At 40.3% G+C, this 19662-nt stretch overlaps 1 protein-coding gene across 2 annotated transcripts; it reads right to left on the bottom strand.

The window, feature by feature from the left end:
- Window positions 1–3927: 3927 nt before the first annotated feature.
- LOC106592457 (uncharacterized) lies at window positions 3928–18326 on the bottom strand. Of its 2 annotated transcripts, XM_045709818.2 has the most exons (10): window positions 17682–18326; window positions 17371–17512; window positions 11413–11576; window positions 6599–6929; window positions 6254–6402; window positions 6119–6180; window positions 5819–5974; window positions 5526–5608; window positions 5225–5348; window positions 3928–5092 (listed from the first exon to the last, which is right to left on the bottom strand). In XM_045709818.2, exons 3-10 carry the CDS (start codon window positions 11574–11576, stop codon window positions 4104–4106), a joined length of 2058 nt encoding a protein of 685 aa, XP_045565774.1. In that variant the 5' UTR covers window positions 17371–17512; window positions 17682–18326; the 3' UTR covers window positions 3928–4103. The 2 variants fall into 2 exon arrangements, with proteins under 2 accessions (XP_045565774.1, XP_014039287.1); XM_014183812.3 differs by lacking the exons at window positions 17371–17512; window positions 17682–18326 and adding an exon at window positions 12918–13261.
- Window positions 18327–19662: the final 1336 nt, after the last annotated feature.

Raw genomic sequence — 19662 nt, 5'->3', positions numbered from 1 at the left:
TATATAGCCTGCTATGAGTACAACAGGTGGAACGAACACATAAGCTACAAAGCAGAGAGGAATGGAATGGACTAATACATTGAAACAGATTGGTATTGTGGTGAAATGGAAGAGGAAAGACGATGTAACTGTGTAACTGTTGTGAATGATGTATTGTCAAATTGTTGTCTACTGTATTTAAACGGCACTTTAAACGTGTGGGTGATACTGCAACAACGTTTCCCCATGGGGACAATGAAGTCAGTAAAGTGAAGTATATCACCTCGGAGAGATACATTTTCTCCTCTATTGCCCTTTCTACCACAATATACAATGTGAAATATTGTGTTTAGTGTATCTGTATAATCACGTATTGTTTCCCTATTATACAGCCTGAACGTAGTGAAAAGTGGATCTTTTTGGGGGGAAATCTGAAACCCCATTGGAGCTCACAGGTCTATTTCTTCTATCTTTTCTCATACCTCTCTCTCCAGAACTCCATCCATTTAGCCAGCAGCAAACCACCCTGCATCACACAGCTGGCTTGCTTCTGATGCTAAGCAGGGTTGGTCCTGGTCAATCTATGGATGGGAGACTAGCTCCTGCAGGAAGTGGTGTTGGAAGGCCAGGAGGAGGCACCCTTTCCTCTGGTGTGAAAAAATGTATAAAAATCCCAATCCCCACAGCAGTGATTGGGGACATTTCCCTGTGTAGGGTGCTGTCTTTTGGATTAATCCCATGGCACTTATTGTAAGAGTAGGGGTGTTAACCCTGGTGTCCTGGCTAAATTCCCAATCTGGCCCTCATACCATCATGGCCCCCAGCTTCCAATTGGCTCATTCATCCCTGTAACTATTCCACAGGTTGTTGCTGTAAATGAGAATGTGTTCTCATTCAACTTGCCTGATAAAATAAGGGATAAATAAATAAAAGCAGGCAATATTTTAGTTCTGGATTTTCAAGATTAGTAACACTGTAAATGCAATTAGGAATGATGAATACAGTGTCTTATAAACCAATGTGGCCTGGGCATTCTGAAGACGCTTAATAATACAATCAATCAAATCAAATCTACTTTAAGTTTGTGTGTGAGATGAATTCAAACTCAAAGGCTGTCTGTGACGTTCCTGCATCATCTTTCCTTAAATCACAGACAGTATTCAGAGCTGGTTACTTGTGGAATAGACACCAACTGAAATGCGGTTTTGACCAATCAGCATTCAGGATTAGACCCACCCGTTGTATAAAAGGGCATAACTTTTCTGAATCTCTAGTACATCTGTAGTTATCTGAGTCTTAATAAAATACCAGAGGGGAAAACTCACTAGAAAGATGGATGATTTCATTTGTTTTTACGTCAGCAAGTAGAGAGTGAATTACATCTCACATGTAAATACAAACAAAACAAGTCTGATGTTGGCAAACAAACAGGATGAGACAAGCTCAAGTAGCCATGAAACCAGGAAATCAACCAGAAGGTGGGAACCATTCTTTAATAACATTGGTGGACAGTGGACACTAATGAACAGAAAAACGTTCGTTTAGGTGGGAGATGGTGCTGATGACTGAAGCTCAAAGGAGGGTTAGGGTACTTTTTAACATTAGCTGAGCCATAAAAAAGTTGTCGTGTCTGTGACTATCATTAGATGTGAAGACTGCTTTTTTTATCAAATCAATTCTCTATGTGTAATTAATATTGTGATAATTATGAAACTAATCATGTAAACTTTAATTAACTAGGAAGTCGGGGCACCACGGGAAATGTTTATAGAGTCTCTATTACCCGAATCGACTCTTCAGATATTTTCATATCTTATCGAGTCTTGTATTAATGTATTATTATTACCTCATCAGTTCTCATTACTGAACGTCACAAACCCTTGGATATCTGCACGAACCCTGGCATAAATGATGAATCAGCGATATACAAATTGGCTTAATTATTTATTTACAAACTAAGAAAATAATCACAGAAATACATAACAAACAAACAGTAGATATTGGTTACTAACACAATACATTGATAAGTCCCTAGTGGGCTAAACCGGTATGATGGCTTGGTAGACAATGGAAAGGTGTGGGGACAGATAAAAGAGCGGGAAAGACAAAATGGATTCACTACACACAGTTGATAATTAATTAATTGAAATGCTAATCGTTTGCACATGAACGGCTGCTCATTCGAGAATAATTGCAATGTATATATTTACGCCCATATGTCATTGTTGTCTTCCGTGTTGGTATCCGGTCCATCTGCTGGAGAGTCAGCTCATCAGAGTCTCTGGTTAACTTCCCCAGAAGTCACAATGTCTTTTGTGGTTGTAGCTTCCTCAGTGGCTCTGGATAGTGTAGGTTGTAATGGATACGTCAGGTGTACAGATGGTCGTTGCATAGAACAGATGCTTCCACGGTTGTCGGTATTCTTGTTCTAGACTTACGTAATTTCCAGCAGACTAGTAATTTTATGTCTAGCATTTGCTCTTATTCTGTAGTCATCGCTAGTCTCAGAGTTTAACCATTTCCAGCCGTGTAGCCAACACTACACGCTGTCTGGTCTCCTGGGCCAATAGAGTTGTAGTTCTTAACCATTTCAACATGTAGCGTCAGCTCCATATTTTCTGGTCTTGTAGTTTTAAACCATTTGTCAGCCGTGTAGCCACCACTGCACGCTGTCTGGTCTAATGTAAATGTTGTCAGGAGTGGGTTTTATACACTTCTGAGAAAAGGGCGGTCCATGATGCCGACGTAATGTCTATGCTCACGTTGGCGTGGCCACTGATTTGGTTAACTTTATATGAAAACCCATATTTAATCATTTAGAAGGTTAACATCACATTACATCTTTTCACAAATAGTTCCATGTTTAATCACATACGTTTCACAAAATGTAGATGTAAACCTTGTAATTGAAAAGTGTACACAAACAGAGATACAGTAATGTGTGTTTCCTGTCCTTCATGAAATCACCAAATAAAACACACTCGTCATGACTGTCCCTTAAGTGTCCACGGACCATTCCCCCATTCTCAAAAATAGAAATATTGTTTCATTAATCAAACTTTTGATGTCCAAGGGTCTCTCTGTGTTCCACAGTTTACATTCCCATCTCGAACACTACAGAACATAGGGGCAGCGTATTTTATGACCGACCATAAAACAGCCGACTTCCCACTCTCCCCCTCTACGAGAGAGAGAGCACGCTGTAGAGAGGACCCACTGTAACCTGATCCTTCAGATCGTCACAGGAGAGTTATGACACAGTCATAGAAACAAACAGCATATTTTCCAGAATCCTTTATTATAAACTGGGTGGTTGGAGCCGTGAAGACTGATTGGCTGACAGCCGTGGTATATCAGACCATATTCCATGGGTATGACAAAAAAATGTATTTTTACTGCTCTAATTACATTGGTAACCAGTTTATAATAGCAATAAGGCACCTCAGGGGTTTGTGGTATATGGCGCTGCGTTGTGCCTAAGAACAGCCCTTAGCTGTGGTATATATATATATATATATATTTTTTTTTAACCTTAATTTAACTAGGCAAGTCAGTTAAGAACAAATTGTTATTTACAATGACGGCCTAGGAACAGTGGGCTAACTGCCTTGTTCAGGAGCAGAACGACAGATGTTTACCTTGTCAGCTTGGGGATTTAATCTAGCAACCTTTCGGTTAATGGCCCAATGCTCTAACCACTAGGCTACCACACCCCCTTGTGTGTTATTGCTTAAATAACATTGCTGGACAGTGGACACTAACGACCAGAAAAAACAGGAATTTAGGTGGGAGATGGTGCTGGTGACTGAAACTCAAAGGAGGGTTAGGGTACATTTATCATTAGCTGAGCCATATACAGTCATAGAAACAGACAGCATATTTTTTCATCCAGAGTGAATTACCTTCCTACAGATAGTAAAGTCTACAATCAACGACCCAGTTAAGTAATAATCAGCATGTTTTTATATTTATTGAAGAATAGGGATTTAATGTGAAAGGAAAGTTGAAGATTGGTATGATTATGTCATGTTATGACGTTAAAAGTCTGGTTAATGTTTGTATAAAGATGAAAGTACACACAGTTCCGCTCAGTGGGTTAGAGCATGGTGCTGGCCAGAACAAGGTTAAAGGTTTAAAACCCGCTCGAACCAATTTCTCCTGCTCCTCTTCCTCCTCTCCTCTTCCATCTTCCCCCTCTCCTCTTCCATCTTCCTCCTCTCCTCTTCCATCTTCCTCCTCTCCTCCTGTCTCTCCTCTTCCATCTTCCTCGTCTCCTCTTCAGTCTTCCTCCTCTCCTCCTGTCTCTCCTCTTCCATCTTCCTCCTCTCCTCCTGTCTCTCCTCTTCTATCCTCCTCAACTCCTCCTCTCTTTTCATTTCCTCCTCTCTCCTCACCTCCTCTTCCCGTTTCCTGATCGCCTCCTCTTGTTTCTTCATTTCTTCCTCTTTTTTCTTCCTCTCTTCCTCTCTCTTCCTCTCCTCCTCCTCTTCGATCTTCCTCTGGACCTCCTGGTACATCTCGTTGGTGTAGTGTTGTCCTCCATTCCTCGTCACCATCTCCTCTATCTTCTTCAGCAGCTCTGGGATTTGGTCAGGGTTGGCGCTACTGTCACTGTCATTGATGACAGAGTGATATCCACCTCCACATTTGCTGATGAGATTCTGGAGGTTAACACTTTCTCCTACAAACTGCTCAACAGATTTTTTTCTCAGCTGGTCTCCTCCAGTGAACAGCACCATGGTGTACTTTGAGGCTTCTTCTCCAAAGTTCTCCTGGATCCACTTCACAGTGTTCTGCTCTTCGGGTGTGAACCTCCCCAGTCTGATCACCAGCAGGAACACATGGGGTCCTGGGACTGACATATAGAAGCAACGTTCTAGTTCACATTTCATTTTCTCTATTGTCACTGATGTGTCAAAGAGTCCTGGCGTGTCAATCACATCAATCTTCCTTCCATCCACCTCTCCACTCTGTTTCTCACACTGAACAGTCACAGACTCAGGGGAGGAGTCTTCTTTAAACCCCTCCCCACCCAGGATGGTATTTCCTGTTGCGCTCTTCCCTGCTCCAGTCTTCCCCACCAGAACTATCCTCAGATGAGCTAGACCAGTTTCTGTGAATTAAAAAAAAAGAACATAGAGAGGCACCATTATATGCTGAATAAATTATCAAGTAAATTAATCAAATAATGTAATTTACAGTACATAGTCATGTTGATGATTATAACAACAAAAAATGTGCTTACTCTGTCTCTCTCTCTCCTCCTCCTCCTTCTGTCTCCTCATCCTGTCATCCTCCTGTCTCTCTCTCTCCTCTTCCTCCTGTCTCCTCATCCTCTCCTCCTCCTGTCTCCTCATCCTCTCCTCCTCCTGAGAGAGAGAGAGCGAGAGAGAGAGAGAGAGAGAGAGAGAGAGAGAGAGAGAGAGAGAGAGAGAGAGAGAGAGAAAAGGTGGAGCTAAAATGAGGAGTTGTTCAGTTATGTTGCTATAAGTGAATGTTACACATATAGAACTGGAGGCTTTGAATCAGAGTGTCTTGTACAGTACCAGTTTAAGGAGCACTTGATGGACAACGTCGTTTATTGATTGCTTGTGCCTCTCATATGTTCTCTCTGTCACAGTGAGGCAATCTGAATAATAAGCAAAAAGAGTTAACAACCAAATAGTCTCTTGTGACAGACCGCTGACATAAATGTCTAATCAGTATTTGGTCCTGGGTTCCAATACGAACAACCAAACAACATACCAAGGTATACAAAAAGGTTAATTATCATGATTAATGACACCTGTTACTCATCAAGTGACAGGGCAAAGTATAAACAACCTTCCTGTAGTCTCACCCAGGAAACGGGGTCTATTCGAAGGCTGTTGGTCCCAGCAATTCACCATGAGGTCCACCATCTCCCCCAGCCCACCAGCCTGGTCCCTGTCCACTGCCTCCAGAGGAGGCCTGTCGCCCATGGGGACCCGGAACCTCACCATACTGGACTGGAGATCTACAGGAGAGTGAAATAAGACAACAAGAAAGTCTAAATAATAGTGAGTAGTGACGGGTGAGCTGGATGAGAGATGGAGAGGAAGACGTGTGTGTTAATGTGTGTGTTAATGTGTGTGTGCTTAACAGTGACACTACCACTTACGAGGGTTATCTGCATAATAGGGCTCTTTTCCAGTGAAGATGGACCACAGCAGTATGCCGTAACTGAGACAGAGGAAATAGAGAGAGTTATCAAATGTCCGTGGTACTTTCTGAGTGCTGTCTCTCTGTGGTGTACCTGTAGATGTCAGTGGCTCGAGTTGGTTCATACGATGATTCAAAAGCCTCAGGGGGCATGTAGCTTAGAGTGCCTCCTTCCTTCCCAGGCTCCTCTCTGGACGTCTTCAAAACACTATGGGAGACTTCAGCAAGGCCAAAATCTGTAAGCTAGAGAGAGAGAGAGAGAGACAGCGAGAAAGAGAGTGAACGTGTGAGAGAGAGAGAGAGAGAGAGATGGGCTTCACATAGACTAAACAGAAATAGTAATGTTCAGTAAATGTGTATACTGCCAGTGGGTAGTGACGACTGCATATAGTTCAGACGTATCTCACCACTAGTAGAGACTCAGGATCTTGGGACTTGCCTTTGCATTAAGGTTGTCATCCAGCAGCACGTTATTGGGCTTTAGGTCGCGATGCAAAAGTGGCTGAGGGAGGTTGTGAAGGAAGTTAATTCCCAGAGCGATCTGGTGGGCCAGGCGGAAGGCTAGGGGCCAGGGTGGGGGGCCAGAGAGGCTGGCCTGGAGGGTGGCCAGTGAGCCTATCTTCATTAACTCCATCACAATACCCAGCTGGCTGGAGAGGCCTCTACTTGGAGATGGAGGGCACCCCTGGTACACCCCCAGAATCCTCACCACATGGGGGCTCCCTCCCTTCTGCATATTTTTTACCTCCTTAAGCAGGAAAGTGCTAGAGCTGGAATGAGGTGTGAGTGTGGGAGGGTCGGGGTGGGGTGGTGGGATAAAGACAGGGATTATAGTCCATGAGCCAGACCAACAAGTTATTGATCACATACTGTATACCCTTTAATCATATTCCATTTGAAAGATTAGTCACAGCTATCCATCAGACTCATTTTCTCATCCGACATATTTCTCATCAGACATATTTTCATATCTTTAGGTTACATATTAGAATGACCTGTATAAATTGCTTTAAAAAGGAAACTGATACATTTTAACTTTGTTTGACAAGTGGTACTGAAAGGTCATGAAATTACCTTTCAAATGATATTTAATATAACCCACTTTGAAAGGATCAGATACAACTATTGTTTAAAAATCAGCTATGTTTTTGGATTGTACACTTTGTTGATAGATGCACCACATTTCACACACACAGCTAGAACAACAGGGTTTTAAAAAAGATTTGTAGATACAGGGCCATCACAGGACTTAACCCGACAGAAGACTTATTCCAATATGGCCGCCAAACAACTCAATGGGTCTTATTGGATTAATTTTGCATGACCAAACCTGTATGAAATATAATTGTAGTACGCACAAGAATGTCTTAAAATGTCCATAGTGATGTAGAACACACAACCACATGACCCATATATAAAGATGTCACATTATGATTGTCACATTATGATTGTCACATTATGATGTCACATTATGATGTCACATTATTCACAGAATTGTGGTAACAAGGTGTCTTAAAAGCTGTATGAATTGATGACTTCTGAATATTTTACCTTCAAACATTTTAAAATGGATATGTACAAATGAATAGTCATGGATGTGAGCTTATTCAAATGACATACAATGTTATATTATTAACTGTTTTCATAAAAGGTTAAAGAAAAGAGCAGAAGCTCTGAATTATCCGTTCAGACTCCAGTTCTACAGTTTATGGAACATGTGCTACTTTAATATTGCACCAGTCGGTTTCCTCAAGTAGAAAGCCTGCACTTCTATGTAAAAAAAACAACAACAACTAAAACACTTTAGTAAAAGCTACGGTAATACCCGCAAAAAATATATAAAAAATAATAAATACTACAGTATACTACAATTAGCAAAAACACCACATGAATTACTATGGTATATACTACATTTTCTTTCACTACAGTGTTTATACTCTTAGAAAAAAAGGTGCTATCTAGAACCCTAAAATGGTGCACTACCGACTGAGCTACACGGGACCCTAGTACCCTAGGTACCCTAGTATTTCACTGAGCTACACGGGACCAGTTTACCCTAGTATTTCACTGAGCTACACGGGACCAGTTTATCCTAGTATTTCACTGAGCTACATGGGACCAGTTTACCCTAGTATTTCATGTGGGTGATCAAATAAAACCACACTGAGTTGTTAGGCGGCCATGTTAGAAAAAGGCTCCACGGGTGAGTCAATAGACTCTTAAGGATTTACAAACTCATTTTTCATAAGCTGTCTGCATCATTTACATAGATGACAGTTATAGAAAAGCACAGAAAAATCAAGAATCACTGTTTTTAAGTCACACAGCATTATAGATTGAGTCACATTGCATTCTAGATTTTAAGTCACATTGCATTCTAGATTTTAAGTCACATTGCATTCTAGATTTTAAGTCACATTGCATTCTAGATTTTAAGTCACACAGCATTATAGATATTAAGTCACACAGCAGGGTGTCAGTGATGTGCACGCCGAGGAATTTTAAGCTTTTCATCATCTCTACTGTGGCCCTGTCGATGTGGATGATCTGTTGTCTCCTGAAGTCCACGATCAGCTCTTTCCTTTTGTTGAAGTTTAGGGAAAGGTTATTTTCCTGGCACCTCTCTGCCAGGACACTCACCTCTTCCCTGTAGGCTGTGTCCTCATTGGTGGTTATCAGGCCTACCACTGTTGTGATGTCAGCAAACTCGATGATTGAGTTGGTGTCGTACGTGGCCACACAGTCATGGGTGAACAGGGAGTACAGGAAGGGGCTGAGCATGCACCCTTGTGGGGCCCCCATGTTGAGGATCAGTGTGGCAGAAGTGTTGTTACTTACTTCCAGGACCCAGTTTCACAGGACGGGGTTCGGACCCAGAGTCCCGAGTTTAGTGATGAGCTTGGAGGGCACTATGGTGTTGAAGGCTGAGCTGTAGTCGATGGACAACATTCTTAGCATAGATTCTGATTGGTCAGACCATCATTGAACAGTCTTTACCACGGGTACTTAATGTTTAAGTTTCTGCCTATAAGAAGGGAGGAGCAAAATGGGATTTGCTGGAGGGAAGGCATGGAAGGGCCTTGTCGCCTTCCTGGAAGGGGGAGTAGCAATAGTCAAGATCCAAGAGTAGCAGAGGAGGTATTTATAAAACCTTGGCAGATTTCCTTTATTAAATTCCCCAGATACAATAAAAAAGGCTTCAGGATATGCAGTTTCCAGTTTACACAAAGTCCAGTGTCGTTCATTGAGAGCCGTCGCAGTGGGGTGTCTGTGTGTGTGTGTGGGGGGGGGTTACACAGCAGTGACGATGACCGAAGAAGGTTGGGAGGTAATACAGGCGCCGTTTGATGGTGAGGTATTTCAGATCGAGAGAACAAAAGGACTTGACTTCTTGTACGTTACTACGGTGACTTAATCATGAAACAAACACCTCCTTTTCTTTTTCCCCAGAGGGTTCTTTCTTCCTGTCCATTAGATGGACGGAGAACCCCGCTGGCTGAATGGACGGGGACAGTATATCCGGAGAGAGCCATGATTACGTAAAACAGAGTCACTGATATCTTTTTGTACCCCAGGGAAAAATACTGTACCCTAACCGTAACCTTATTTCCTAAGAGTGTAGGTTCACCCCTTCCACATATTCTAGACTGACCCTTCAGCCCTGTATCTACAAATGTTTTTTAAACCCTGTTCTAGCTGTGTGTGTGAAATGTGGTGCCTCTATCACCAAAGATACAATACAAAAACATAGCTTCCTCTCTTCGTGGAATGTCAATGGTACAATTTCCGCAATGTTTTAATGGTTGTAGCTGGTATTTTCAAAGTAGGTTATATTACATATAAGTTGAAAGGTAATTTCATGATATTTTAGAACTACTTGTATGAGGGTAATTCTGATGTGTACCCTAGAGGTCAAAGGTAACATTTCTGTTGACCTAAACATTCCGAAAATGTGTCTGACGAATAGCTGTGAATCTTAGCTTTCCAATGATGAGGGAATACGTGATCAGTAACTTCTTGTATACTGGCATTGTTTGTCATAGGATAAAATCCCGATGGGAAAAATGGATGGGATGGATGAATGAAAGAGTGATAACACAGAGAAAAGCTCCCATTGCTACACTGCTATCATACATTTTCAAACTTCAACAAAGACCTTCAACAGAAATCTCTATGAGACATCGTCACCCCAAGTGAGCCGGTCCGACCCCCCTGGCTCATGAACTAGAGCAGGGGTGTCAAACTCATTCCATGGGGGGCCTAGTGTCTGCAGGTTTTTGTTTTTGTCCTTTCAATTAAGACCTAGACAACCAGGTGTGGGGAGTCCTTTACTAATTAGTGACCTTAACTCATAAATCAAGTACAAGGGAGGAGTGAAAACCCGCAGACACTCGGCCCTCTGTGGAATGAGTTTGACACATGGACTAGAACCTTAAAGAAACCTTTACTTCCCCTAGTGGTACCTTGACGTAAATACATTTGACCTAAGAGCAACAACAACAACAAAAATATTTAACAAAGACTGTAGGGGCAGCACTTTAAACCAGAAATAAATTACAGATTGCACCTTTAATCAAAATGGTTGACATCATTAAAACGTATACACTACTGTTCAAAAGTTTGGGGTCACTTAGAAATGTCCTTGTTTTTGAAAGAAAAGCACATTTTTGTCAATTAAAATAACATCAAATTGATCAGAAATACAGTGTAGACATTGTTAATATTGTAAATGACTAATCGAACCCACAAATGCTGATGCTCCAGTTTTATTGCTTTTTTAATCAGAACAACAGTTTTCAGCTGTGCTTACATAATTGCAAAAGGGTTTTCTAATGATCAATTAGCCTTTTAAAATGATTAACTTGGATTAGCTAACACAACGTCCTATTTGAACACAGGAGTGATGGTTGCTGATAATGGGCCTCTGTACGCCTATGTACATAATCCATAAAAATAAATCTGCCGTTTCCAGCTACAATAGTCATTTGCAACATTAACAATGTCTACACTGTATTTCTGATCAATTTAATGTTATTTTAATGGACAAAAAATGTGCTGTTCTTTCAAAAACAAGGACATTTCTAAGTGACCCCAAACTTTTGAACAGTAGTATATATTATGTTTTAAATGTAATGCAGTTCAATTAGTTTTCTTTCATATTGGCCAGGGCCCTTATTTAGAGATTGTGAATGCACCGGAGCAAACAGAATTAACATATTGTCTTATGCACGGCTGTGGGATGGTCATATTTACCCATCATCATAATGCAGCAACTTGATGGCCACATCAAACCTCCACTTTATATGCCTGGCCTTGTGGATCTGTCCAAATCCCCCTCCACCAATCACTTCCCAGTCCTGCAGGCTGTCATTACCGATCAAGTCCAGTGCCGGGCTGCTGGGCAGCGGCAGCGCCATCTTTCATAAAAAAAATATTTAAAAACTCTGATGTTAAATACTTTAACTCAGACTAGCATGAAGACATTTACAGTCAAGATATGGAATTGACACAAAAAGTAGATAAGACTATCGCAACTCAGTTATTTGGCCAAATTAGTTTTTATATATATATATATATATTATATATATATATATATATATATATATATATTACACTAAACAATTAAACTCTGTGTTGCGATTCGCATGTCAATAACCTGTGAAATTAACATTTCGCTATACTTCAGTATCATGTCCTAAAGGTCATTTTCCCCTGCTCAGCGGTTGCATTCATCAACCAATGGTTGAGTGACATATCATCAACTGTGCCGTTGGGCACCAGATTGCTATAACATATGATGTAGTTAGCTGATATATAAAATAGCTATCCAGCCGTTGTAAGATCTGGCATGTGTCAGTAATGTCTGACCAATGGAGCATGACCATCATTTATTTAACTGCATTTTAAATAAATGATGGTAATGTTCCATTGGTCAGACATTACTGACACATGCCAGAGCTTATATAAAATGACATTCCTATTGGGTGGGGGGGGTTCTGAATGAATGTAAATTTAGAAAATGCAAAAGAAAGTTGTTTTAGACCGGAAAACTGTCGAAAGAGAGACATTATACAGCTGGTTGGAGTTGTAGTTCATGATTGTAGTTCTAAATAAACGGATGAAACTTTTTGGCTTCGCGCTTCTTCTTTGCAGTCAAATACAGAGTTTCGAAACCCAGAGGTGGAAGACTAGACTTCCGGGAAAGATTGCGATACACGCCAAACAGACCAGGCCGGGGTTTGTGGTTTCAGAAGTCAATTAGAGAAGTGAAAGATTCTTCCGAAGTTGTTAACTTTCTTGAAATCTAAAAGGCACAACCTAGATTGGAGCCAATGTTTTAAGTAGTTGAACATGGTATTACTCCAACCTTTGAAAGTAAAAACTGATACGTTTTCATAAAAAACGTTATATCGAATGAGTGCCTTTGAGTTGACGGCCCGCACATGCGCAGTTTGCGTTAGACTAAAGCACGCCATCAGTTTTTGAATAGCTTCATACTGTATGGTCTTTGTCAAATACTTTGAAAACCGGCAAATGGTAAGTAAATTCACCCGGAAACACTTACACGTTTTAATATTTATCTTAATGTGATCGCGTTTTCATGTCTTTGACAATGCAAACTTTTAGACTCATTTTTAGCGTACAAAATAAAGATACGGAAGTTACATTTCAGGATCTGACAGTTTCTTCGACTTAAGTAATGTAAATGTTATTCAATAGAAAATGTTATTAGCAATCATTATGAAACAACCACGTACCTGCATTTGGTGTGATTTATTGAAACTGTTGGCCAATCGTGTGCAAATCGATGAAGGCTTCTTGGTTCAGTTTAGCGAAGCATGAATTACTCACTGATAGTTTATAGGAAAAGAGTCTGGCTGCTCTTTATCTGGGAGTAGTGGGGATTTCCACTCTTATGCCATTTGCTATCACGTCATTTCTGGTGAAATATAATTCATGCGGGATTTACTGATTCTGTTACACAAAGGCAACAACAATAACAACATTGTTGAGATTTGTAGTGACCTGATATTATCCTTTAGGTGTTGGGTTGACAGTCCCTGGGTGCCCCTGTTGTGGCTCACTATTTTTGTGTACATAAGTTATTCTTTGATCGTGTATATTTGGTTGATCTAGACATGCGCAGTGCTTCATTTGAGCCGGATCCGGTACATCTACATGAGAAATAAAATCACTGTTTGTAATGTAAAACATTATAATAAAAGCAACCAGAGTTAATTTGAGTTGTCTCCTCATTACCTAATTCTCCTGCCCCCTAAAAAAACGTAATTGTAAAACGTAGATTTTCAGCCCCCACCTGATATTCTTAGAATTCATTCATTGGGCCGGCCCGGTTTTATGGTTTGCGCAATATTATAGACTATGTTTTTGAGACCAACGCGTAGCCGTTGCTGCGGTAAGAGAGAGATCTATGATATCGCTCCCTCTCTCTGCTCTAATAGACACGCAACTCTCATCTCTTTAACGGTTGCACTTCATCATTTATACACTAATAGAATCATACCGCTGGAGGAGCTGCAGCACCCCTGATTAATTGAAATACATTTGCCGAAGTTATAAAATTACTGCTGTCTGTTCAGAAAGAAATTCAATTATTCTGAATACTTCACCAGGAGTAGGTCTATAATTTAGCCAATCATAAGGCATATAGACCTAACCGTGGAACGTGCAGCAAATCTGTCAGTGAACAGCATGCAGCCAGAACAAACCTTTCCCAATATTTCAAATACAATCGCAGGAAAACACAGGTTGGAAAGCAAATGTCTCCTGCTTAAAACAGAAGACTCTAATCTGACTGTAGGCTAACAAAATATTGTATAAACTTCCAAGTAGGCCTAATGAGCAAACATTGTTTTACAAAGTAATACAAAAGAGCAAGAGCCTATTGGCCATCGCCAATGAGTGAGCTGTGCATCATTGGGTGAGTCAGTGAAAGTGGAAAGCTTTTCTAGCTCAGGAGGTTGGTGGCACCTTAAATTGTGGAGGACGGGCTTGTGTTAATGGCTGGAGTGGAATCAGTGGAATGGTATCAAATATATCAAACACATGGTTTCCAAGTGTTTGTTGCCATTCCATTTGCTCCGTTCCAGCCATTATTATGAGCCATCCTCCCCTCAGCAGCCTCCACTGTTTTCTAGGACTATCATTTCCTCCTTATATTGTACAGTATGTCACACCTAGACCTAGACTATTGATGGATTACTTTACTTAGTTTACTTTATTGACCTCAGTTTGTCAGTGTCAAAGTAGCCTGTCATTTAGATCATTTGTGCAGAATTTGAAATATTCTGCTAGTCTCCAGTTATATAAAATGAGGTAGAATTGCATGAAATGTGTTTATAAAAGGCATTTCTTCCCAGACCCAAGTTAAAAAACACCATGAGTGCAACTTCTGTAAGTGTCTCTACTCTAATGCTCTATGTCTCTACTCTAATGCTCTATGCCTCTACTCTAATGCTCCATGTCTCTACTCTAATGCTCTATGCCTCTACTCTAATGCTCTATGCCTCTCTACTCTAAGGCTCTATGTCTCTACTCTAATGCTCTATGCCTCTCTACTCTAATGCTCTATGTCTCTACTCTAATGCTCTATGTCTCTACTCTAATGCTCTATGTCTCTACTCTAATGCTCTATGCCTCTACTCTAATGCTCTATGCCTCTACTCTAATGCTCTATGCCTCTACTCTAATGCTCTATGCCTCTCTACTCTAATGCTCTATGCCTCTACTCTAATGCTCTATGCCTCACTAATGCTCTATGCCTCACTCTACTGCTCTGTGTCTCTACTCTACTGCTCTGTGTCTCTACTCTACTGCTCTGTGTCTCTACTCTAATACTCTATGTCTCTACTCTAATACTCTATGTCTCTACTCTAATGCTCTATGTCTCTACTCTAATGCTCTATGCCTCTCTACTCTAATGCTCTATGCCTCTCTACTCTAATGCTCTATGCCTCTCTACTCTAATGCTCCATGTCTCTACTCTAATGCTCCATGTCTCTACTCTAATGCTCCATGTCTCTACTCTAATGCTCTATGCCTCTACTCTAATGCTCTATGCCTCTCTACTCTAATGCTCTATGCCTCACTCTAATGCTCTATGCCTCACTCTACTGCTCTGTGTCTTTACTCTACTGCTCTGTGTCTCTACTCTAATGCTCTATGTCTCTACTCTAATACTCTATGTCTCTACTCTAATGCTCTATGTCTCTACTCTAATGCTCTATGCCTCTCTACTCTAATGCTCTATGCCTCTCTACTCTAATGCTCTATGCCTCTCTACTCTAATGCTCCATGTCTCTACTCTAATGCTCCATGTCTCTACTCTAATGCTCTATGCCTCTCTACTCTAATGCTCTATGCCTCTACTCTAATGCTCTATGCCTCTCTACTCTAATGCTCTATGCCTCACTCTAATGCTCTATGCCTCACTCTACTGCTCTGTGTCTCTACTCTACTGCTCTGTGTCTCTACTCTAATGCTCTATGCCTCACTCTACAGCTCTATGCCTCACTCTATGCCTCACTCTACTGCTCTGTGTCTCTACTCTAATGCTCTATGCCTCTACTCTAATGCTCTATGCCTCTCTACTCTAATGCTCTATGTCTCTACTCTAATGATCTATGCCTCTCTACTCTAATGCTCTATGCCTCTCTACTCTACTGCTCTGTGTCTCTACTCTAATGCTCTATGCCTCTACTCTAATGCTCTATGCCTCTACTCTAATGCTCTATGCCACTATGCAAATGCAATGATGTGCATGCAATGCTTTATTATAAAGACACTTTTTTTATGATCTGTTCCGGTACCTCAGAGCCCCTCAGGTCATTGTTTTGTTCCGGCACCTCACTAGGGCGGCAGGGTAGCCTAGTGGTTAGAGTGTTGGGCTAGTGACCGAAAGGTTCCAAGTTCGAAACCCCGAGCTGACAAGGTACAAATCTGTCGTTCAGTTAAGGCAGTTAACCCACTAGGCCGTCATTGAAAATAAGAATTTGTTCTGAACTGACTTGCCTAGTTAAATAAAGATAAAATGTTGTTATTTTTTATGGTTTTACAGGGTAGGATAGAGGCTTATCATTGGCCTGGCCATAAGTTCTGTCACACAATATCTGAAGACTTGGTCAGATGAAATCAGGGAAAGATATTTTTGGATGAATCTCTCTTTTAATCCCTTCATGAATAACAGGTTCAGACCCATATCAGGACTGTCTTAACAGAAGTAGGTTAGCACTGGTGATGAATATTAGGGTTTCATCTCTCTTTAAAAATAATCAATATATTCTCTGTTTCTTTTCTCTCTTTATTGGGCTTTTATTCACTTCCAAATTATTAATAATTAAAGTTGCATAATTGCATCAAGAAAATGATCCATCACCAAAGTCCTTCCATCTATATACATCAGAATAGGTCAGTTTTGTGTTTTTGACATATGAAGGGGGCCTGGCAGAAATTGATAGGGGCAATCAAGGTGTGGAAATGTCCACATACTGTATCCTTTAAAAGAGTACGGTGGAACTACAGTACAGCTTTAATACTGGTCCTAATGGCTGTCTTAGGATCAGATTACCCTGAATAAATACTAACCAAACTGTTAAAGAGTAAGGTGGAACTACAGTACAGCTTTAATACTGGTCCTAATGGCTGTCCTAGGATCAGATTACCCTGAATAAATACTAACCAAACTGTTAAAGAGTAAGGTGGAACTACAGTACAGCTTTAATACAGGTCCTAATGGCTGTCCTAGTGTAACAGTGTAGGTTCCGTCCCTCTCTTCGCCCCAACCCGGGCTCGAACCAGGGACCCTTGCACACATCAACAACTGACACCCCACAAAGCATCGTTACCCATCGCGCCACAAAAGCCGCGGCCCTTGCGACGCAAGGGGAAACCCTACTTCAAGTCTCAGAGCGAGTGACGTCACCGATTGAAATGCTACTAGCGCGCACCACTGCTAACTAACTAGCCATTTCACATCGGTTACACTAGGATCAGATTACCCTGACTAAATAATAAACTAACCATTAAAGAGTAAGGTGGAACTACAGTACTGCTTTAATACAGGTCCTAATGGCTGTCCTAGGATCAGATTACCTGACTAAATACTAACCAAACCATTAAAGATCTAAATTATATCAGATATATAGGGGCCAATATGGAATGTAGTATGTTGCTTTATGATGAGTCACTCACCCACTGTAGGTCTCTGAAACACAGGAGTACTCTGTGCAGCTCTGACCAGCTCCTCTTTGTAGGAAGTCAGCAGTTGGCTCTGGACTCTTTCTCCCATGATCCTTTGCTGATCCTTCTCTGGGTTCTCCCCCAGTGGAACTGGCTGGTGAGATGGGGAATGTAATCATTGGAGTTTTGTTCTGTTATGTAACTTTCTCCACATTGGAGTTTGACCTGAGCAAAGCACTACAACAGGATATTTAGTGATTTCGCAATCTTTAGTATTTTTTAATATTAGGAAATAAGGAAGTCAAGGAAAGTTCAGAACTTACTCTGATGCACTTCCATCTCAGCTCAGCCAGGGATAAGGAGACTCTCGTAACAAGTGATGTTATCACAGCACACTGAGGAAGTTATGGAAAACAATATCACTGAATGAGGAAATCACAAACTGTGATGTTTCAGGGTTTGTGTGTGTGTGTGTGTTGTGTGTGTGTTGTGTGTGTAACTCAGCAAGCCATGCAGCAAGTCAACTAAACACTCACCTAATATTCCTATTGCTGTGTGCTCCAATCCTTCTCTCTATCAGGTGAACCAACACTTTTAGGCTACACACATTCTAGACTGGTGCCGTAGTAAGTATGTGAGGTCACCCTCCCTCCCTTCTGGGTCTCTTACCTCTAAGAATCTAAACGTAGTATTACCTGTGCCAGTTGTCGAGACAACATCAGATAAACACCTGTAATGACATGCCCCTCTAATGCTCCAGAATGATATTAATATACCATGTGACTACAGATCTCTCTAACAGAATGATATTAATATACCATGTGACTACAGATCTCTCAGAATGATATTAATAGACCATGTGACTACAGATCTCTCTAACAGAATGATATTAATATACCATGGGACTACAGATCTCTCTAACAGAATTATATTAATATACCATGTGACTACAGATCTCTAACAGAATGATATTAATAGACCATGTGACTACAGATCTCTCTAACAGAATGATATTAATATACCATGTGACTACAGATCTAACAGAATGATATTAATATACCATGTGACTACAGATCTCTCTAACAGAATGATATTAATATACCATGTGACTACAGATCTAACAGAATGATATTAATAGACCATGTGACTATAGATCTCTCAGAATGATATTAATAGACCATGTGACTACAGATCTAACAGAATTATATTAATATACCATGTGACTACAGATCTCTCTAACAGAATGATATTAATAGACCATGTGACTACAGATCTCTAACAGAATGATATTAATAGACCATGTGACTACAGATCTCTCTAACAATGATATTAATATACCATGTGACTACAGATCTAACAGAATGATATTAATATACCATGTGACTACAGATCTCTCTAACAGAATGATATTAATATACCATGTGACTACAGATCTCCAACAGAATGATATTAATAGACCATGTGACTATAGATCTCTCAGAATGATATTAATAGACCATGTGACTACAGATCTAACAGAATTATATTAATATACCATGTGACTACAGATCTCTAACAGAATGATATTAATATACCATGTGACTACAGATCTCTATAACAGAAAGATATTAATATACCATGTGACTACAGATCTCCCAGAATGATATTAATATACCATGTGACTACAGGTCTCTCTAACAGAATGATATTAATATACCATGTGACTACAGGTCTCTCTAACAGAATGATATTAATATACCATGTGACTACAGATCTCCCAGAATGATATTAATATACCATGTGACTACAGATCTCTCTAACAGAATGATATTAATATACCATGTGACTACAGATCTCTCTAACAGAATGATATTAATATACCATGTGACTACAGATCTCCCAGAATGATATTAATATACCATGTGACTACAGGTCTCTCTAACAGAATGATATTAATATACCATGTGACTACAGATCTCCCAGAATGATATTAATATACCATGTGACTACAGATCTAACAGAATGATATTAATACACCATGTAACTACAGATCTAACAGAATTATATTAATACACCATGTGACTACAGATCTAACAGAATGATATTAATACACCATGTGACTACAGATCTCTCTAACAGAATGATATTAATATACCATGTGACTACAGATCTAACAGAATGATATTAATACACCATGTGACTACAGATCTCTCTAACAGAATGATATTAATATACCATGTGACTACAGATCTCTCTAACAGAATGATATTAATACACCATGTGACTACAGGTCTCTCTAACAGAATGACATTAATATACCATGTG

This window comes from Salmo salar, chromosome 02 (assembly GCF_965601325.2).
Source record: "Salmo salar chromosome 02, fSalSal1, whole genome shotgun sequence".
Lineage (NCBI taxonomy): Eukaryota > Metazoa > Chordata > Actinopteri > Salmoniformes > Salmonidae > Salmo > Salmo salar.
The sequence above is the reverse complement of the archived record's forward strand: the minus strand, read 5'-3'. Positions and strand labels throughout refer to the sequence as shown.